This window comes from Entelurus aequoreus, linkage group LG21 (genome assembly GCF_033978785.1).
Source record: "Entelurus aequoreus isolate RoL-2023_Sb linkage group LG21, RoL_Eaeq_v1.1, whole genome shotgun sequence".
NCBI lineage: Eukaryota > Metazoa > Chordata > Actinopteri > Syngnathiformes > Syngnathidae > Entelurus > Entelurus aequoreus.
In genome coordinates, this window is record NC_084751.1 from 25,261,917 (window position 1) to 25,284,735 (window position 22,819).

The window sequence follows — 22,819 nt, forward strand, 5'->3', positions numbered from 1 at the left end:
CAAGACATGGGTAACTTACACATCTGTGAAGGTGCCATTAATGCTGAAAGGTACATACAGGTTTTGGAGCAACATATGTTGCCATCCAAGCAACGCCCCTGAACGCCCCTGCTTATTTCAGCAAGACAATGGCAAGCCACTTGTTACATCAACGTGGCTTCATAGTAAAAGAGTGTGGGTACTAGACTGGCCTGCCTGTAGTCCAGACCTGTCTGCCATTGAAAATGTGTGGCGCATTATGAAGCCTAAAATACCACAACGGAGACCCCCGGACTGTTGAACAACTTAAGCTGTACATCAAGCAAGAATGGGAAATAATTCCACCTGAGAAGCTTAAAAAATGTGTCTCCTCAGTTCCCAAACGTTTTCTGAGTGTTGTTAAAAGGAAAGGCCATGTAAAACAGTGGTGAACATACCCTTTCCCAACTACTTTGGCACGTGTTGCAGCCATGAAATTCTAAGTTAATTATTATTTGCAAAAAAATAATTAGGTTTATGAGTTTGAACATCAAATATCTTGTCTTTGTAGTGCATTCAATTGAATATGGGTTGAAAAGGATTTGCAAATCATTGTATTCCGTTTATATTTACATCTAACACAATTTCCCAACTTGTATGGAAACGGGGTTTGTACTTGTCAAAAAAAACATCTGCCTTGTTTTTAACGAATACTTAGGCCTACTACGCTACTGTAGTTTAATGTTGGTCATTATGGTGGTACTTCGAGAGCCAAGTGTTTTCAGAGGTCGTATTTGTTGAAAAAAAGTTTGAGAACCACTGATTTAGATAATATGTATTGAATATGCTTTGGTGTAAATTTGCGGGCATAAACATCCAAAACTGTGTAAACTCGCATCAAAATGTGAGAACTTACGATTTGATGCTTTGGCATTCTTTAACTCAAGTATCCAACATTGTAACAACATTTATAAGTCAGAAAAGACAAAAATCATCAATAGTCAGTTCTTCAGTAGGTAACATTTTCACATTTTTAAAACTCATGCAAGTGTAAAAGGTAGGGATGTTCCGATAAGGTTGTATGATGCCGATACAATCATCCATGAGTGAGATCGGCTGGTACCAATCACATGTATTAACGGAATTTTTCAATTTATTTTTGGTGAGTGCTAGTGACAGTGTAACAATATCAACACAATATTTAAACTAGTTCCTTATTCTCTTCCCCTGTGTGTAATATGTTCAGCCTCGTCCTCCAGTGATAATATTACCTGATAATGATACTCAAGATAGAAAGAAATGCAGTTTATTGCCATAATGGTGGTGATTATTATTAGTCTAGATGAGCGGATCCAAAATGTGTATTTAGAGACATAATTATACCTGCTTGTCACCTGGGGGACTAAAAATAAATAGTGTCAGCCAGAGGGGATCAGCTTATGTGATTTGTAATAAAATGCATTAATCAGCAATGACTACCACATACTTTTTCATAAAAATCGTCTGATCGATCAGCACATCCCTAGTAAAAAGATGTCAACCACTTTTAATATTGTGTACAAGACTGTAAAATAAGCCTCACATATCTAATTTTCTAACAGCCTTAATAGTTAAAAGTGGTAAAAATGGTTAAAATTATAAAACCATAACTTTGAAAATGAGCAAAAGTATGGGTGTTCTGGCGTGTTACTGCTTACTTCACATAACTTCTCACATCCTGTTGGTCCGTGTTTTTGAATAAGTATTGCAGAAAGCCACATAAAACAAAGCAAAAGGGAAACATTCACTTGATGCACTTGATGCATTGAAGATTGCTAAACAGAGGTCTGGCCGTATATACATCTGGCTTATTGTTATGCATGACTGCTGTTCAAACTGTATTTTTTTCCAATACTGGAGTGGTTTAGCCGAAGTCCTATACTGGCCACCTTGCTGCGTATTAACAAACTCCACTGAACAGAGCAGACGAAGCAGAAGGGCTGCAGCTATGCATCGATGTCAGATCATTTACCGAATTAACTCCCTAAGGAGGAACCCTGTTTCCCTTTAAGCTCTTAATGAGCTGTGCACTGGAGTCATACTTAGGTCAAACTACACAAACACACACATTATTGCAATACTCTAATCACACAGTGACCCTTTTTTTTTTTTTTTTTTTTAAACAAATGTCAACCTCTAAATTATTCGAAGTAACTACCAAGTTTAACACCCCTCTCTTGTGTTGCCTTTTTGTGTCCTAACAGGAAGCAGGGCAAGTCTCTTCATGTCTGGAACTGAGTGAGTCATGACACTACAGTAGAAAACACGGTAGACGTGCAGGACAAAATGGAGGATTAGGAGAGTTCATGTTATGAGATTGTGGTACATGCAAAAAAGAAACAAACACGCGCCAGGAAAATTATATACAGTACTTAGTAGTGTGAAGAAAAAGTTTACAATATTTGGTAATGATAAATAATAAACGATAAATGGGTTATACTTGTATAGCGCTTTTCTACCTTCACCTTAACACTGTTTTAATCCAGTATAGTAAGCCTGAGACTGAACCAATCAGTGGCTACAGTACTTAAAAGCATGCTATGGTTTGTTTGTGCTCCTTTAGTGGCCAATACTACTGTAGTATTGATATATTTTTTTAGTTCCATCAGCCATTTTATGCTCGAAAATGGACAAAAATGTTGCATAGTAAGCCTGATAAAACAGTGATGTGTGTGAAGCCGCAATATTTTATGTAAATATTTAATATTTTGCTGTTCTGTTTCTTCCTTTTTTTGGTCACTCTATCAGTCAGTATGTAGAGTAAAATAACTATATAATGTATCATAAACAAAGTGAAGTTTCAAGCCTTGTTACCCCATTAGCGTTCGTGTACTTTCACAGATTCACTAATTCCATTTTATGTGAAGTAGCGCTGAGCCAAAAAAGTCTCCTAATTTTGTGCAGCGGGTGTGGAATTTAAGAGCTTGGTGCGATCCAAACAAACATTCTGGGCGCACGTTTCTGTGTTAGTGTGAACGCTCAAAGACTGGAAATCTGCTGGATCATAGTGAGGAAGTAGACCTTGTATGCTCATGAATTAAGAACTAAAGTGCCTTTGGGTGCTAATTTTTGGCTACAAGTTCTTACAGGTTTTGGCTGGGTTATTTGATGCGAGATTGTTTGTTTCTTTTCCAGAAAGTCATGACCCGTCTTCTGAAGATTCCTCCAATCTCAATGTGCAAAGCTCCTCATTGTGAGTCTCTTTTTACGCTTATCCTTATTTCACAATATGACCAAAGATGGGAACTATGAGCAGTAGACAGTTATTGAACTCACATGAACCTGCTGACTAATCCCCCCTTTCCAAAACAATGTTCTGCTGTGATTACATTAAACTATCCATCATTTGTCTATTAGATGTGGAATGTTTCTGGAATTCAACCCCTACAAATCAGCTACAGTTTTCTTTTCTTTTACCAACACAGTCAAAGACATGCAGTCCACATTAGTTCTTCTGGAAAAAAACAAACATAAAGTACGTGTTTGTGATCCTGTACTTTGTTTTGTTGAAGTCGGCACAAGGAGACTTATTCCAGCAGCGTGGAATCTGCAAGCTCCAGTGACTCAGACAGTAGCTCCAGATCTGACTCTGACAGCGAGAGTGCCACCGAGAAGCCTCGCAGACCCCCACTGAGCAGCTCCAAAACAGAGGTAAATTATACACTAGTCAAAAGTTTAGACAGTCTCTCATGGCATTGAATTAGGTCTCTCCAAACTTTTGGAAATAATGGACACTTCATTAGGTACATCTCTATTGCGCTCCAATGCTACGCTGAAAAGTTGGACTTTGATTTACAAACTTGATTGGTTCTTGAACAAGGTTTGTAAATTGCAAAGTTTGTGTATTTGAAGCAAATTTCTCCATAACAAATATTGTAAACATAAATGATGGGTTCCAGCATCGACAAAAGTCAACCTGTACACTTTGAACACAATTTTAAAGCGCAATTGCTGGGTTGCGTAAGACGTCACGTCCGCTTTGCTTCATCGTGATGTAATTCACATGATAGTCAACAAGCTTGACCGTAGGGTTAAATTAAGTGAGAGATGTGTTAGTAAATGAAGAGTTTGAACTGAAAATGTTGCTTTGCTGTGCTGTTCCAAGCATTCAAATAGAGTCCTGACAGAAGTGGTTCATAAACGGAATAAAGTCAGGAAACTTACCAAAGTGTGTCGAGGGAAATGGCTCTCAAAAATATCACTTATCATGTTCTGCAGTACAGTCGGACCATGCTTGTGTCTGCATCAATAACCCTAGGCAAAGGCTTGTTTGAACATTTCATTTGAGAAACTTTTTGTGTCACAATCAAGTTTATTCTCTATTATAAAGCGTAAAGACAGGACAAGAGATCACATTGGTTTGTTTATGTTCTTTTAAGTCATGTTGTAGTTTCTATGCCTAAATATAACTCAAAAGACTTGGTTGTGGACATAAACTAACGTCATATTAAGTGCAAGTAATAAATATTGTGATTATTGATCCAATCCACCATATTTTGGTATTCAGTAGAAACTAAAAGCTTAGTTGTTGTGCAGTAAGGCAAAGTGCTTTATTCGACACGGCTAATCACATTATAGCATCTTTGGTGATATTCGTTAGTATCAATAAAATAGCCTTGATAGTAATAATAAACTAAATGAATATGTGCCTCATAGGCTAAACAGCATAAGGTATCTCGGTACTGCTAAATATTGTTGTAAACCAAACATTGCTGAACAACAGGAAATCTAGCTAAACAATGACACAAAATATGAACTGCATACATTTAAAACAACTGCAGACATGAATTGTAGATGACAGACAAATATTTCTAACAGAAAATCAACTGCAAAAACTGACTTTTTCTCATTGGCACCACAGCAGCATGTACTTATGTCAATCAAATACGGAAGTGAAGACATGATGTCAAGGAAGTGCGTTTGAGGAGTGCAGTATGTCTACTTCGGTGATGATGAATGACTTAAATCTTTTTTTTTTTAATTCTTAAGAGTGTATGAATCCATGCCATCACATTTTAAATATTTTTCATGATAGCTTATATATTTGCCTTTAAACCTTTCAAAATTTGCACTGATGAAGGTAAACATACAGTAGACTATTGGACTCTAGACCACCATCTGAAACCCAGAAGTGCCTCTAGGTCATGTGATTGCTACCTAGCAATACAGTACTGTAAACATAACAAGGTGGTGATAGCTCAACTTTCTATTTAATAAAAAAGTAAAAACAACTAGCTGAACTGTCTTTATTTGGAGACGCTCTGCCGACGCACACATAGTGTCACTGGCCCTGTAGTGCACTCTGTTTGAAATCACAAAATTTCTTAACTTTAACAGCCAGGTCTCTACAATGATTAGGAATAAAAATGTTTACCTTGTTGATTAATCTTTTTGATGTGCAGCGGAAGAAAAGGGGATGGGGCAGGAAAAGTTTCAACAACGCTGTGGGTACTCCCTGAATGTTTCAAACTACACATTGTTGTCCATTGCTTTCTTTAGACTCATAATAAGCTAGTAAAATTAGAGAAATGCGGTAAAAAGGCTAATAACACTTGAAAGCACACAAAGTAACATTTAGCACAGTGTTACTTTACTTTGTTGACTGAACACCAGAGAACGATCAGCCCACCCACAATGGCTGTGCAGCGAGGTACAAAATAGATGGATGAAACCTTCTCTGAGATAAGGTATATTTTCATTCAGTCTGTGGTTTGTAAACCGAAAAGTTTGCACAATGAGGGATTTGAAAATCGAGGTAATAAAACTCAATTTTTTACAAAGATAGTGTTCTAATAGGAAGTGACATGAAAGAATACACTGACTTCTAGTGCGTTTATTGATTTTGCTTGTTTTAACTTCTACCTTTTTAATAGACTGATACAGCAGCAGCGTCGTCCAATGTTGACTGGCAGTTGGTGAAGTGGATCCGCTCCAGTCAACAGAACTTCAACAACGAAAGCCAAAAGTGTGCCAACGTCTGCAAGAGTCCCACTGACAAACGACCACAGCCCCTTCAAATCTCCAAAAACTCAAATGTAGACACAGTCGGTGAGTCAAAACCTCCAAAAGAGTTTGGTGGAAACCCTCCCAAAGCCCAGCCGTGCAAAGAGAGTTCTTGTGAGAGTTTTTGCCCAAAATCCACCACCGATGTGATTTGCTGTACCAGTTCCAAGAAACATTCAGGTGTCGCACTAAAAACAGCAAAGGATCACACTAAAACGACTCGCATTGTAAAATGTGAGGACACTGTGTCTCACTGTATCTCAAACAAACCCAAGCTCAAAACAAAAACAAGGAAAATAAAGAACAAAAGCAGTGACTTTAAAAGCAGCACTAAGAGAACTTTTAAAGGACCAGAAGTGCAAAAGACTAAATCCATTCACAGGCCTGAGGTGGTCCAACGTGATGCTTGTTGTGCGTCATGTGGCAAGATACACCCTGACACCTGCTCCTGCCTTCCCCAAAGTCTCACTCGTCTCGACCACCCGTCCCCCGCCCTGCCAGTCGAAATCAGCTGTAGCAAACCCAACGTTGAGGCTCTCTGTCATAAAGAGGCCAAAGTGATTCCTAAAGCAGCGTCCTCTGCAACCCGCAAGTCCTGCGAGAAGTCTGGACGCTTCAGCAAGTCTTCTCTGGACCTTCCCAACCGACCTATTAAATCCCTGCTGGTAAAGATCGGTCTAAATCTACTTTCTAGAGTTCCCCAGGTGACACCCATGAAGGCTGAGAAACCTTTGCACACATCTGAAAACAAACCGGAGGCCAGCAAACACCCCAAAGCCATCAAAAAGAGTTTACCTCAAATTGTGAGAAGCATGAGCGCTAGCAATCATGCATGCTACCACTAGTACCTCGTCCTTGCATATAAACTTGTCATTGACAACTTCTAGGTGGAGATAGATGACAAAACTCTTCCCAGGAAGAAGCTGAAGCTGGAGAAAAAGATGACCTCATCCAACAAGAATTCCTCAGTCAAAGTGGAGTAGGTTATCGAACACCATGTTTCTACCAAACGGCTTAGAAGCCGTGCTATTGTTTGGAACAGTAATCCTTCCACGGAAGTGTAGGCTGAGTCAGCTACGTTAACATCATAAGAGTGTGACACAGTTTTTAACATGCATTTAAAATCATCAAAGAAGAAATATTACAAATATACTGTATATAGTAAGTAATAATGTCCCAATTCCAAATACCATACATTTGAGATTTTACATGCCGATTTTAACACCTTAAAGGCCTACTGAAATGAATTTGTTTTATTTAAACGGGGATAGCAGATCCATTCTATGTGTCATACTTGATCATTTCGCGATATTTCATCGTCAGAACTATGATAAAAACATTAGCTCTCCACCTACGCCAGCCAGCCCTCATCTGCTCATTAACACCCGTGCTCACCTGCGTTCCAGCGATCGACGGAGCGACGAAGGACTTCACCCGATCATCGATGCGGTCGGCGGCTAGCGTCGGATAGCGCGTCTGCTAATCAAGTCAAAGTCCTCCTGGTTGTGTTGCTGCAGCCAGCCGCTAATACACTGATCCCACCTACAGCTTTCTTCTTTGCAGTCTTCATTGTTCATTAAACAAATTGCAAAAGATTCACCAACACAGATGTCCAGAATACTGTGGAATTTTGCGATGAAAACAGAGCTTTTTGTATTGGATACAATGGTGTCCGAATACTTCTGTTTCAACGATTGACGTCACGCGCATACGTCATCATACATAGACGTTTTCAACCGGAAGTTTCGCAGGAAATTTAAAATTGCACTTTATAAGTTAACCCGGCCGTATTGGCATGTGTTGCAATGTTAAGATTTCATCATTGATATATAAACTATCTTTTTATGAGATTTTCTTATTTAAACGGGGATAGCAGATCCATTCTATGTGTCATACTTGATCATTTCGCGATATTGCCATATTTTTGCTGAAAGGATTTAGTAGAGAACATCTACGATAAAGTTCACAACTTTTGGTCACTGATAAAAAAAAGCCTTGCCTGTACTGGAAGTAGCGTGACGTCACAGGAGGAAGAGCTCCTCACATCTGCACATTGTTTTCAATCATGGACGCCAGCAGCGTGAGCGATTCGGACAGAGAAAGCGACCATTACCCCATTAATTTGAGCGAGGATGAAAGATAGTGAAGGATTAGAGGGCAGTGGAAGCGATTCAGATAGGGAAGATGCTGTGAGAGGCGGGTGGGACCTGATATTCAGCTGGGAATGACTAAAACAGTAAATAAACACAATACATATATATATATATATATACTCTATTAGCCACAACACAACCAGGCTTATATTTAATATGCCACAAATTAATCGCGCATAACAAACACCTCCCCCCTCCCGTCCATATAACCCGCCAATACAACTCAAACACCCGCACAACACACTCAATCCCACAGCCCAAAGTACCGTTCACTTCCGCAAAGTTCATACAGCACATATATTTCCCCAAAGTTACGTACGTGACATGCACATAGCGACACGCACGGGCAAGCGATCAAATGTTTGGAAGAAAGCTGCGTACTAACGGTAGCGCGTCTGCTATCCAACTCAAAGTCCTCCTGGTTGTGTTGCTGTAGCCAGCCGCTAATACACCGATCCCACATACAGCTTTCTTCTTTGCTGTCTTCATTGTCCATTAAACAAATTGCAAAAGATTCACCAACACAGATGTCCAGAATACTGTGGAATTTTGCGATGAAAACAGAGCTGTTTGTATTGGGACACAATAGTGTCCCAATACTTCCGCTCAATCCGTGACGTCACGCGCAAACGTCATCATACCGAGACGTTTTCAGTCGGATATTTCCCGGAAATTTAAAATTGCACTTTATATGTTAACCCGGCCGTATTGGCATGTGTTGCAATGTTAAGATTTCATCATTGATATATAAACTATCAGACTGTGGTCGGTAGTAGTGGGTTTAATTTCATTTCATTTTTATTTATCTCCTTCATTGATGTGCATCTTTGATAGACAATTATACCACAATTATTCAGTTATACAGTGACACACCAATGCCTGAGAAGGAGCAGGATGAAGAAAAATCTTATATTTTCCTGCCCCCTTCAACATAATACATAGTCTTACTTAATGATACATAAACCAACAATTACATCCAAATATAACGAAAACAAACAAAGAAACACACAAAAAAAAACACAAGTGCAAAACTTCATGAAGTACAAACCGAACAAAAAAAAAAAAAAGTAATATACACCTCACGGGATGATACAAAACAAATACAAAACCAGGCAAAAAATAAGAAAATAATAAATATAAAGCAAAATGTAAACACTTATGGCTGTCCATATGATTTTATTGTTCTGTCTTTATATATATTTTTCAACTGGAATATATTTTTACAATCTTTTATCTCATTGTAAAGAGAATTCCATAGTTTAACCCCCACCACTGATATGCACATTTGTTTTAAAGTTGTCCTTGAATACTGATGTTGGAAATTACCTTTTCTTCTATGCTTTTCATTCTCAGAAGTGATGACAAACATTTTCTGTAAATTTGCTTGTAATGTTTTACTTTTAGCCTTAAACATAACACATAATGTCTGTAACTTTACTAGCTCCTGTAATTTCAATAAACCAGAGTTTCAGTAGGCCTTTAAGGAAGGGTGCTAGAAAGTTTAATTATAGGTAAAATTCACATCTTTTAAAGGCCTACTGAAATGATTTTTTTTATTGAAACGGGGATAGCAGATCCATTCTATGTACATACTTGATCATTTCGCGATATTGCCATATTTTTGCTGAAAGGATTTAGTAGAGAACATCGACGATAAAGTTTGCAACTTTTGGTCGCTGATAAAAAAAGCCTTGCCTGTACCGGAAGTAGCGTGACGTCGTAGGTTGAAGAGCTCCTCACATTTCCCCATTGTTTACAATGCAGCGAGAGCGATTCGGACCGAGAAAGCGACGATTATCCCATTAATTTGAGCGAGGATGAAAGATTTGTGGATGAGGTACGTGAGAGTGAAGGACTGGAGTGCAGTGCAGGACGTATCTTTTTTCGCTCTGACTGTAACTTAGGAACAAGGGCTCATTGGATTCCACACTTTCTCCTTTTTCTATTGTGGATCACGGATTTGTATTTTAAACCACCTCGGATACTATATCCTCTTGAAAATCAGAGTTGAGAACGCGAAATGGACATTCACAGTGACTTTTATCTCCACGACAATACATCGGCGAAGCACTTTAGCTACGGAGCTAACGTGATAGCATCGGGCTTAACTGCAGATAGAAACAAAAGAAATAAACCCCTGACTAGAAGGATAGACAGACAATCAACAATAATATTAAACCATGGACATGTAACTATATGGTTAATGCTTTCCAGGCTGGCGAAGCTTAACAATGCTATTGCTAACGACGCCATTGAAGCTAACTTAGCAACGGGACCTCACAGAGCTATGCTAAAAACATTAGCTATCCACCTACGCCAGCCCTCATCTGCTCATCAACACCCGTGCTCACCTGCGTTCCAGCGATCAACGGTGCGACGAAGGACTTCACCCGATCATACATGCGGTCAGCGGCCCGGAGACGGAGGAAGTCAAGGTGAGGTCGGCGGCTAGCGCGTCTGCTATCCATCTCAAAGTCCTCCTGGTTGTGTTGCTGTAGTCCGCCGCTAATACACCGATCCCACCTACAACTTTCTTCTTTGCAGTCTTTCATTGTTCATTAAACAAATTGCAAAAGATTCACCAACACAGATGTCCAGAATACTGTGGAATTTTGAGATGAAAACAGAGCTTTTTGTATTGGATTCAATGGGGTCCGAATACTTCCGTTTCAACGATTGACGTCACGCGCATACGTCATCATACATAGACGTTTTCAACCGGAAGTTTCGCGGGAAATTTAAAATTGCACTTTATAAGTTAACCCGGCCGTTTTGGCATGTGTTGCAATGTTAAGATTTCATCATTGATATATAAACTATCAGATTGTGTGGTCGGTTGTAGTGGGTTTCAGTAGGCCTTTAATGAAATGTGAAGAAATGCAGTACCCTCTCCAAACTGAACTGAACCATACTGTTTGGTGGAAACTCTGTACTTTATTTCAACTTGCTTTAGTGTTATTGTGCATAAACTCCTGTTCCTGCACTCAGCTCTCATATTGTGTCTCCTGCCAGAGGTTGCAGCAACAGACCAGACCAGCAGAAGCAAAATAAATCAAAGAAAAGTCGTGTGCATTTGCAGCAGCCCAAAAAAAAACGAGACTGTGGTAAATACACTAAAGTGCACAAGTTGTCGAGCCTGGAGACTCACAAGGACGCCTCAAAGAGCAAAGACTCGAAAAGCAGCCGAACAAAGCACACTCCGCTAGAAAAGGTAACTAGCTAGCTTAAAGGGTGTTGCTGCAGGTTGCCTTGTGTTCCTAATCCTCATTTTGTTAAACCTGCAGAAGCCGTCTACACAGGTCCACAAGCAAGCAACCTCTAAGCCCTTGCTCTTGTGTGAGGACAGGTGAGATGCAACAAAGCACAGCAGCAGCTTCATTGAGTTACCAAGTGAATTCCGTGCAGGAAGTATCCAGTGAAGCACTACATCAGGGAGGCCAAAAGACTGAAGCACAAAGCAGATGCAGAGGTTTGTGACTGAATCCATTCTCTTACATCTCCACAAACTGTTCACCGATTTTGTTGCTCCTCTTTTCTTTTAGTCCGACAAGCTCAGCAAAGCTTTCAACTACCTTGACGCCGCCATGTTTTTCGTGGAGAGTGGCATCGCCATGGAAAAGGACCCGCAGATCTCGATGTCTTCCTACACCATGTTTGCAGAGACCGTGGAGCTCCTCAAGTGAGCTCTCCTTGCACAATACAGGCCTTTAAATTTAGGTTTAAATTCTGATCGTGTCGTCCAACTCTTCCACAGGTTTGTGCTAAAACTTAAAAACTCCACTGACTCATCTCTTCCTGCCTCAAGGAAGGACTTTGTAGCATTATGGTAACTTACACTCTCTTATCAGCACCATTTCCACCAAGCAGAACAGTTGTTTCTCTGCCCTTTTCCATTGCACTTTTCCAAAACAGGTACTGAGTAGGGGTATCTCAATTCGATATTGATGTCCTTGTTCACACTGAAGGTCAATTCCGATTTTTTTGCCCAAATACAATCTGTATTGGATTTTTTTCATGTCAGTGTGAACAGTGCAAATCCAAATTTTTCATATCCGACCCAGGCCTCTTTTGTTTTTGGATATACATGCGATGTGTCCTCAATGTGAACGCTACCGCGCTCAGGACGTATTTATCCGACCAGAACATTGTCAAAAAATTATAAACATCACAATTATTTTCCAAAATAGATGGTTGGAAAATAAATAATTAACAATGGAGCAGAAAACAGGTGAAAATAATAATCATTTTATTTTGTTTAAAAAAATGTAGCATTCATTAACACAAATCATTAGCTGATTTACAAAAAACGGAAAATTCTAAATTCAATAAGGTTTATAAAAAATGTTGTATTGTATTTATTTCTATAATCTAGTGTTAAAGTATCGAATCAGGACCGGAAATTTGATCGTATCGGAGGCCAAAAATGATGTTAGGAACATCATTGGAATAAATAGGTTACCCACTATTGTTCTCTGTTTGACTAATTTCACTTGATCAAGCCTTGCTTAACTTTCCACATTAGAAAAAAAATTTAACGAGTGTTTGATTCCAGCTGATATCGTATCGGATCAATATTACCTCAGCCAGTACTCAAGGCCCCAATTTCGAGAAGTGAAAAAGTTGTACCACGTGGTTTTTACAGAAGAAAAAAAAATGCAGGGGAAGGGTACAATGTAAAGAGAACCAGCTGACACATTACTTGGTGAAAATTTATTTTATGTTCATATGCTTTTGTCTTTGTGTTATTTAGCCCAAAAATAAGAATCAAACCTTTTCCTTTCAGTCTGAAGTGCCAGGCTCTCCTGCAGATGGCGATGTTTCGCCAAAAGCACGAAACTGCACTCAAGTACTCCAAGACGCTCACCGACCACTTCAGTGTGAGGATTGTCATCTTGTTCCTGATAAAAATCACAGTTTAAAAAGTTTTAGAAGTGCACTAACGATGGTATTTATGGTTCTTTGAAGAGTCTTTAGGAGCTGTTCTATAAAAGAGCTGTTCAAATGAATGGATCGTTATTAAATTGTTTTTTTATTTTTAAACAGTTTTTCATTATCAAGGAAGCAATCACTGGTAGCAGTTATACGATGGCATGGATTAGAATAATTTAAATTTACACAACTATTACTCTGTTGGTGGAAATTACCGTATTCTGAAATATTTGCTGTAATTTCATTTTTGTTTTATTTTCAGTGTAAACATTCCATAAGGTGACGCCATATCGCCATGCTTCGACAGTGACATCACTATTTTGAGTTTTCCCTCACCTGAAAAACATAGTAGCCCAAGAGCATTTTAATGAAACAGAAAAAATACACAAATAAGACTAAAATGTATATAAAAAATATGACCGAAACTAGAATAAAAATTAAGACTTGATAAAAATGTGAATACACCTTACCTGGTGTGTGTACACTTGAACTACTTTACATGTTAATTTGAAAAGTGAATCCAACTAAAACAACCAATATCGAATGGGTAAATGTGGAAATACTGTCAAAGCGCTTTGAGTACCTTGAAGGTAGAAAAGCGCTATACAAGTACAACCCATTTATCATTTATTATATGTATATTTTTAATAGTGAATCTTAATCAAATGAAATTAATACAATTAAAAAAAAAAAAAAGTTAATTCGACTGCTGCTATACCTTTTTGTTTGACACTGTCATACGCTGTATCTTCATGTGCATTAAAAAACAACTCCCAAACGGCTCACACCAAAGAGTCAATCAAAAGACTCAATTTGTTAGTGAAAGTCACATCTGCAGTGCACGCTTACACCTAAAGAATAGTGTGAGTGCTCTGAGAAGTGTTTTTAATTAAAACACACAATAGAAAGAAATGTATTTAGGAGCGTTGCAATAATCCAGCCTTGTATCATAAAGTGCTCACATGTGCTCTTTAATTTCAAACTTTTAATTTCCACATTTTTTGCAGAGCTCCACTCTTGACCCTTCTGTCTGCGCCACAAAGTAAGTTACTCACTGTTGTCATGTCATCGTCAGCATTAGCAGCACATTCCCTCCATGTCCTATCTTATCTGGTAGTGGTCCAGACACCCCATCCTCCATGGCCAGCATCCCGTCCCCTGCCTGCGGCGCCACCAAACAGAGCGGGTCGGCCGCAGGGCCCGCCGGCTCCACGGTGTGCGTACCTCTGGCAGTGGAACAGGTGGCGCTCTCCTATGTCAACATCACAACGTTGGTCCTGAGTGCTCACGACCTCTGGGAGCAGGCGGAGGAGATGGCGAGCAAAGGCAGCGGTAAGGTGGTGCTCATTGTCAATTATTTATTTATTAATTTGAAAAGTTATATTTTATAAAATATCTGTCGTATTGTTAAATCATATTTGTACAAATTTTTTATTGTTTTATATTTAAAAATTTTAGATGTAACTTTAACTTTTGGAAAATGCTGCTGTCACCTTCCAAAAGAATAAGAAGCAGTAAAGCTCTTTGAGTCACTAGAGAAAAGTGCTATATAAATACAATTCACTTCACTAAATTGTTTACGTGTACATGGACAACATTTATTTAATCTGATCATCATTCGGATTAGAATGCTACTGTGCAAATGGACCCTGAAAAAAATGATCTGATTATGTCGTGCATTTTCATGCATCACACCTTAAATTGGAATACTTTGACATGAGCAGAACCTAACAAAGGGAAAGGTGTGTTATTATTTGTGCGATGGCGCCATCTTTTGGACGAGTTTGCTCACTGCAGGTGCTGAAGAAGCAGTAGACTTCCATTGTAAACAAACAAGGATTTGCGCATTTCTGCTTGTCCTACGTTATCACGGAATTTATTTATAATTGTTTCCTTCTGTTCACTACTTTTGTTGGACCTCTCTTTTTGAAATGGACCTGTTCTGCGCTTTCTATGTTGTAATCATGTACGGGTCGTGGCGCATCTTCAAGTTACGACATTCTGTGTATGTGATTGAGACTATCAGTTAGCACTTGGAGTAGCTGTAATGTCGTGAATAAAACCGCTCGTTAAGACGACAACTTACCGGATCACTTATTTTATTGTTACATCGACACATGACACTCCAGACCATATTTTTGTTTTAAAGCAACAAACTCAACAGTGTATAACGCTACTTCTGTACATGTTGAATCGGGGGAGACAGCAGAAAGACAATCGCTTCATTCCGAGACTATTACATTTAATCCCCGCTGATATTAAAGACATGCGCTGTAAGGATAATTGTAACACAAATTTCGAAAGTTTTTTTGTTTTTATGCGCCACGATGCGAATGACTATCGGCATAAACCACCCATCTTGATCGGAATGGGTAATGAAAATGTTATCCAAACGTGTGTGATCGGGTCAGAATATCCCGAATAGCGTGTTTACATGAAGCATTTTTTTTCGGTTAGGCTTTTAATCCGATTAAATGTGTCCGTGTGCACATAGCTATTGTACAAAGTGTAAACATCTCGTCAAATCTGCTGATGCGTGAAATATTGAAGTGCACAGACTAAGCCTCAGCCGATCAATCTGTGCATTGCTCTCAGCACCTGAGCACGTTTATTCCACAGCAAAATTAAATGAACGGAGTGAATCCTCTTGTCAGTCATCCACTATCTTTGTCTTTGTGGGTGGGGCAGAGAGCTAGTGAGAAGCACTAGGAGGTAACAAAAATTAGGAGGAAAAAAGACCATTGCAAAACCAAATGTTTGTGTGTGTGTGAATATTTAGGCTTAAAACCGAATGAGCAAGATGAGCGCATCAACAAAAACAAATGAGCAACCATGCCAAATCTGTTGGAAAGTGATGGCAACAAAAAAATAACAAAACAAACCACCTGACCCAGTTTTGCCAACTGGGGAAAAAACTGCACTTTGGGATCTGTCAATATTTAGTGCAATGTTTGCTAACAGAGATTGAGAGTCAATTTATTTTGTATTGTTTGTTTACTTACATACATAGGATAATTAAGTTATTGACCTTCCAATTACAATAGTAAAAAATACTATCGAAATATCTAAGTTTATTGCGTTTTAATGAAATACCTGCATTATATTTGTATTATTCTTAGTATTAGACTTAGACTTAGACTTCCTTTTATTGTCATTCAAAATTGAACTTTGCAGATAAGAACGAAATTTTGTTGCATTAGGTTATGGTAGTGCAGGATAAAAGAGCTATTATAATTGCATTAGTGTTTCATTTGGTGTGAAAATAATGCTGACAATGATATGGTTTATCGGCGATAATTTGTGGAACATTATAGGGCCAGGCCTAGCAGAGACTCACATTTGCTTTACATGCTTTTTGCCAGGCATGAGCTTTTATCAATCAATCTACTATCTATATACCTAAGAATGTTAGACCATTAACTCACAGGTGTAGTAGTGTATTTGACAAAATCGAACCTTTAATGCCAGAATGTAAAAGGTTTTAAGTTTTTTAAAATTTATTTATTATACACACTACCGCTGCTTTTGTCCTACAAAATAGATGTCATATATCACATGTGCAAGATGAAGGAGTCAGACAGGAGCACACGCATGTTAGCAACACTAGCATAACTAGGTTACACACAGTATTGTCACTTTTTAAAAGCAACATTTAACTAGTTTATCAAACAGCTCACACATCTGTATTTGACTGACAAAGCTGTCTTTATTGTACATTTTTAAACAGGTGCTGGATATAAAACGTTTGGTGTGTGAGCTAGCTGGGAAAAAATGGAATACACATTTTTTTTTAAATACTAAATTTATGGGGTAATGTATCAAAATGTGCATTTTGCTAAAATATGTCCATTTTGGGGAAAAAAATGCAGCTGCAAATGTGCAAAGTTTTGCAAAATGTGCATCTAAAAATAAAGAATCAACGAATTCTCAAAACACATTCTTTAGTGTTTTTCACAAACCGCCAACTCGGCGAGTCTAAATTAAATAATTCAAATGTGAGCAAAACCAAAAAAAGTTAAGGTTTTACCAACGCACATACACAACGTCGAGATCCATAGATGTATTTTGATAAAGACGGGGAAAACATGTGTTCGTGTAACAGCGCAACAACAATAAGACAACAAACATGGCTGAAGACGCAAAGTTAAATAAAGAAATGCAAACTTACCTGAGCAAAAACAATGCATATTTATCTGGGAGAGTCTTGATACCAATTTCCTTGACCCAGTCACACACAAAGAAGTTGTAGACCTTCATGCTTTTCCTAGTTTTCATCTGTTTTGTCGTGTAGAATGATGTCTGGATAGTTCGATATGTCTGGTAACGTGTCCGACGGATAATCTTTGAAATCACTCGACAAATCTTTTTTTGATAAAGTAAAGGGATCTATTCCATCGCATAGTTTGCATATTTTGCTCGTATCTGCTTTTTGCAGGAATATCTAGGCCCCTTGCGTACTCCGATAGTTCGCAGACTGTTTGCGGCACAGTAGCCATGTTGGTTTGGTGGCCCACCGCGTCGTTATCTTCCATTTAAATGTCACGTGACTGAATACATCCTATGCTCCCCAATTGTTGTCTGTGGCTGCCTGCTTAAAAATATCCCAATCGGTGGTGTCAAAGCAGTCCTTGAGTGCAGAGAATACCCTCTGGCCACACAAATATCAGCTTCTGAACTGGTTTGGTGAGTGGTACCTTCGGTCTGGAGTCCAATGTGGGGAAGGGGTCAAGCCTTGTAAACCAAGTCCAGGGTGTTGTTACCTCTTGTGGCAAAGTCAACATGCTGGTGTACTTTTGGAAGTACTTAGACTTAGACAAATTTTAATGATCCACAAGGGAAATTGTTCAACAGTACGGTCTTGAAATCAGCATGATTGAAATCACCAGCCAGGATGATTAATCTTTGTGGGTGCGCTGTCTGCTCCTCGCTGATGGTCTGATAAAGCTCACAAAGTGCATCGTTTCTGTCTTTAATGTTTGGGGTAGGGGGGATTTAAACTGAGGAAAATAGTGGATGGGAATTCTCTCAGCAGATAGAAAGTTTGGCACTATATGATCATGCACTCCATCAAAGCTACAGTGTTTTGGTAGTGCTACGGCATGCCGACACCACGCGTCGCTGATGTAAACACAGTCTCTGCTGCCCCCAGTCTTCCCCCTTTGACGACGCCGTTAGTTGCTCAAGTTGTACAGCGTAGTCAGGAATGTTGTCATTAAGGCTATGTCTACACTAACCCGGATAACCCCTTAAACAAATAATTATTTAGCCTAAGCCCCATTTCGGCCAAACTAATTCATCGTTTAAGGTTCCCCTCTCTTGGATAATTTTTTACACGGGTAAGTGCGCCGTCTATTTTTTGAATCTTCGGCTCTCAGCTCTGTATGGACTCATTGATCGTTTACAAACTGAGTTCGGAGAGGAAGTAACGCCAGAAAGACCGCGCCCCACACAGGAAGTGACGTCAGAAAGAATGTGCCACAGTCGGCTTCATAATAAAGCGATTTCGTAACTCGGCGCTAACCACTGGAAATATGGAGGCGAGTCATCCAGACATGCCCGTGTTTCTCCTTCCGTCTGTACAGACGCTTGTGGAAATCACACAGGAATACATTAAGAGATGAAAACGCGCAATTGCAGCTATTTCAGATACTACACATCTCAGCAAGAAGAGAACTTTCGAATGTCCAGGTCAGCTGGGATTCTACTTACCGAAAAACTTTGTCCATTTGTCGAAGGAGAGACAACGAGAATGCGGTTTCCCGTGGATGTGATTAAAAAAATTTTTAAAATGTAGCGTTAGCTTTGTATTACCTGGCCGTCGAGGGTAGACTACGGAAAACGGCGAATGCTTTTGGACTTGTAAAGCAGACTGTATCAGTTATTGTATGTCGTGGACTCAACGTCTAGGTCCAGAGTATGTAAAGTCACCAAAAACGAACAATGAAGGTAAAAGAGTGAGGAGTGTCCTGACCAGATATCTAAATCCCTAGATTGATTGATGTAAAATTTTCTTTATCACATTTACTTTCACGTGTCCATTAAAGATTTGATTAAGGTTGGCTCAGGTGTGATTCACTACAATAGGGCCCCACAGCACACTGGATTCCAGTTAATTGAAATGCCACAACACTGGATATTGTTCAGATAAGTTAAATTTAAGAACTTGCACACAAAGCAACACTGGAGGTGACTATGACGTGCACATTTTCCACGCATGCGTACTAGGTCGCGTTGCGCCGGTGGACGGAGAGGGAGGGGGTCTTAAATGACCATTGTGTGTGTGTGGACAAGGATAAGGTTAGGTGGGATTTACCCTCGATAACCGTAACCGGCTTAGTGTAGAAGGGGCCTAAGCCACAATTCCGTGAAAACAAAAACCCAGCGTTGCGCCGAGTTGCAAGATGCGTAGCAAAGCCTGTTTGTTTCCCAATGCTATTCAATCTAGCCAGGGACTATGCCATGTTTTAATCTTCCACTCTGTCAGTTCATGTTTTGTTTTTGAATGCTTTTAGGTGTTCTAGCCAAGCTGGACAGCCTTGTGGGCCCCCTGAGCCTGACTTCTTCTGTGAGCTTCATGGTGCGTTACACTAGACAAGGTGTGTTGTGGCTGCGGACGGACAGCCAAAAAAGCAAATGAATGTCTACTAAGGTACCTCACCCGTAATAACCCACAACACCTGAGTGGGTCACATTCTGAAACGAACTTGCTTGGATGATATTGATCTAATTGCACTAAAGCAGGGCTGAAGTCATAGAATGCTATTACAATCAGGCCCAAGTTCATCATTATTTGTTTGTTCTGTTACTTCTAGGACAGACTCAACATTATCCTGAGCTTTATCACTTTTTAAAATCAAACTGAGGGGAACGTTGCAAAAACGCTAACATTTAAAGCAGACTCATGCTTGCTTTTGATAAGAAAGTGCCTTAAACACTCACAATCAGAGTTTTGTTAGTCCAGGTGCAAATCATGTTTGTCAGTCCAATGTATTCTATTTATTACCTTTTTTTTTTCCTTTTTTTCTTTTCTACAAACGGTGCACTTTTCGTTTGAGTTTGCAGGAATCGTTCGCAGCTGAAGTGGTTTCTGTGAGCGGATTTATTTTCCACGCTGTTTTTTTGAGGTAGTCAATGAGATTATAATAGTCACCAAAAGTCGAGTTAGCATTGAAGCCTTGTAGGAAAAATGTAGTGGTCCCGTTTCTTGCCTTTTTGTCTCACTTTTGAGTTGCAAGAGTATAATAAATGCAAAGAAGTACTTGGATGTCAGTGCGCACTTTTTGGCCCAAGCGAGTGCGTTGATTTGGTTCATTTCAACGTTTATTGACTTATGTTGGCTTATTATACCAATGAAATGTGAAAAAATATGTTTGATTAACTCATAAAATGAGCAAGTGTTGTTTTTGATGTTTGCTAATTTAGTTGGTGGGTAATTAAAGGATTAAAGTGCAAAAAGTGATTTGATTGAAAACCTTTATTTTTCCCCAGACAAGATTTTTAAATAGCATTAGAAACTGTCTTCATCTTAAACTCACATTGTTTTTCATGGTCTAACCTGCAGATTCCTTTGTAAGCGATCGATTTACTCTTCTTGTCCCAAACCCCGATGTACTAGAATGTTTTTTTTTCCTTTTGTGGAATATGAATTTTCTGTTGCAGTGTTCATAGATGAATAAACACTGGAAATGAATTTGATTTTATGTTTTTATTATGTTCTGTTTTTCCACTCAAATGGATTACATGGATTAGGATTCTGTACAGTCAACATGACAATAAATGGAAAGCATGAAACAAAAAAGATATATTGTCGGGAAATTAACCCTTGAACATACTTACAGTGAACCTTGTTTACTTTCTGTATTTCTCATACGAACTTCAGTTTCGTTTCAGATTACCCTCCAAAGTTGGGGTTTACAAACGCAGGCTGCAAATGAAGAGTAAACGATTAGTACTTTTTCTCGTGAAAAAAAGTTAGACTAGTTAATTTGACTACAACTTACCTCGTTGACACTGCTGGTTGTTCGAGTTGGCAGACTCAGACCGCTCAGCTTGTATCCTCTCACACTGAACATGTAGAAGAGCAGTCCGGCTAATAGGCTGATGATCACAACGGCTCCAATGGTGGCGCCTACAATAACACCGCCGTCTGATAGATGACAAAAGAACACGAGAGCTAAGCATACAATAGCACACAAGCTAGAGAGTAAAGGAAAGTGTATTAGAAAGTATCTGGTAACAAATGTGTCTGAATCATTCAATTTACATTAACTTAATTATTGTGGCACCTAGATGACACCAAAAAAATATTACCACTCCACTTCATCCTAATTAAAGAAAGCATAAGTCCATTCCAAAAGGTTAATAATAAATAGGTCAATGTTTTAATCATACCTACCATTGTTGTCTATTTGACCAAACTTTACTTGATCATTAAAGTATGTCGGATTCCTACTGATATTGTATTGCAACGGTATCAGCCAATACTGAGGGCTCCAATTAGGGCTGGGTGATATATTGAATATACTCGATATATCGTGGGTTTGTCTCTGTGCGATGTAGAAAATGACTTTCATGAGCATTCGAGTATACGTTCTCAGGCAGTTGCTTTTAACTGCGGGCATTAGACTACAGGCTTTTCTCACTCTTTCTTGTCTCTCCCTCTCACAGAGAGATAAAACAAGCGCACCTTGTTACATACGTCACATACTGTCGCGCGTGCAACGTCATACGCCCTCGCGGAGCAGAGAGATAGCGGCATGGGTAACGTTAGCTGTGGCAGGTGATGCTAGCGGAGTGGTGCGAGTGGTAATACGAGAGAGAGAAGGTGCGAATCTGGTAACAAATGGAGGAAGAATTAATTCCTAAGAAAAATAGCATGGGATCCATCGTCTGGCGGTGGTTTGGTTTCAAGCGGGAAGATGTTGAACAGACAACCGTGTCTATGTCAAGTATGCGGCAAAAGCGTTGCTACATAAAGTAGCGGCAATACTAATTTGTAGCATCATTTGAAAAGTCACCCGCTAGAGAATGAGTGCTTGAAACTCTGCATGTCAACATCTCCGGTCGGTGCCACCCACAAAATGCCGAAGCCAACAGCAATGACCCAATTGAGCCTGGCGTTTTCCATTTCCACATAAACACCGAAAAATGCAGCTAATTTTTATTTTACAGTTTTTTAAATATCTTGTGTGACATTATGCACAAAAGTGCACTTCATTTGTTTTAAAAATTGTAGTGGCGTTCCGTACAAAAAGTGCACTTTAATTTAGTGTTGTTTTGATATGTCATCTTAGTGACATCATGCACAAAAGTGCACTAATAGCTTGTTTTAAAATGTCTCTGACAATCTTGCACTCTCTGTTGTGAAATGACATGAATGTTTGTGCCACTGCTTAATAACTGTTTAATGAATACAGTTTTGGTAAATTGACTTACTTGTGATTTCCCTCTCTGCATGAAAGTTTAAAATGAGCATATACTGTATTAATGCAGTATGAACAAGAATGTTTTAATGTAGACACATAGCATCATCATACTGGTGTGATTATATGCATCAAGTGTTCATTCAAGGCTAAGGCAAAATATCGAGATATATATATCGTCTATCGTGACATGGCCCAAAAATATCAAGATATTAATGAAAGGCCACGTCGCCCAGCCCTAGCTCCAATATAGGTATCGTATCGGAAGTGAAAAGGTTGTATCAGCTTATGTTTGCAAATGCAGCTCTTGTGCTG

The 22,819-nt window shown here is 39.1% G+C and overlaps 2 protein-coding genes across 2 annotated transcripts in view; one reads left to right on the forward strand and one right to left on the reverse strand.

Annotated features, from left to right (window-relative positions):
* The window catches only part of aff1 (AF4/FMR2 family, member 1), a 65,877-nt gene extending 45,103 nt beyond the window's left edge, over window positions 1-20,774 (forward strand). The window contains exons 6-19 of the mRNA XM_062031264.1: window positions 2,202-2,235; window positions 3,133-3,190; window positions 3,510-3,648; window positions 5,871-6,803; window positions 6,888-6,979; window positions 11,166-11,364; window positions 11,438-11,499; window positions 11,559-11,622; window positions 11,696-11,832; window positions 11,908-11,979; window positions 12,937-13,030; window positions 14,090-14,124; window positions 14,200-14,414; window positions 19,595-20,774. Coding sequence (XP_061887248.1) covers window positions 2,202-2,235; window positions 3,133-3,190; window positions 3,510-3,648; window positions 5,871-6,803; window positions 6,888-6,979; window positions 11,166-11,364; window positions 11,438-11,499; window positions 11,559-11,622; window positions 11,696-11,832; window positions 11,908-11,979; window positions 12,937-13,030; window positions 14,090-14,124; window positions 14,200-14,414; window positions 19,595-19,719 — 2,259 coding nt within the window. The 3' untranslated portion in view covers window positions 19,720-20,774. The remainder of the gene's footprint in view (window positions 1-2,201; window positions 2,236-3,132; window positions 3,191-3,509; window positions 3,649-5,870; window positions 6,804-6,887; window positions 6,980-11,165; window positions 11,365-11,437; window positions 11,500-11,558; window positions 11,623-11,695; window positions 11,833-11,907; window positions 11,980-12,936; window positions 13,031-14,089; window positions 14,125-14,199; window positions 14,415-19,594) is intronic.
* Window positions 20,775-20,946: 172 nt separating this feature from the next.
* LOC133638611 (uncharacterized) overlaps window positions 20,947-22,819 on the reverse strand; it is a 79,906-nt gene continuing 78,033 nt past the window's right edge. The window contains 2 exon segments of the mRNA XM_062031400.1: window positions 20,947-21,006; window positions 21,083-21,228. Coding sequence (XP_061887384.1) covers window positions 20,947-21,006; window positions 21,083-21,228 — 206 coding nt within the window.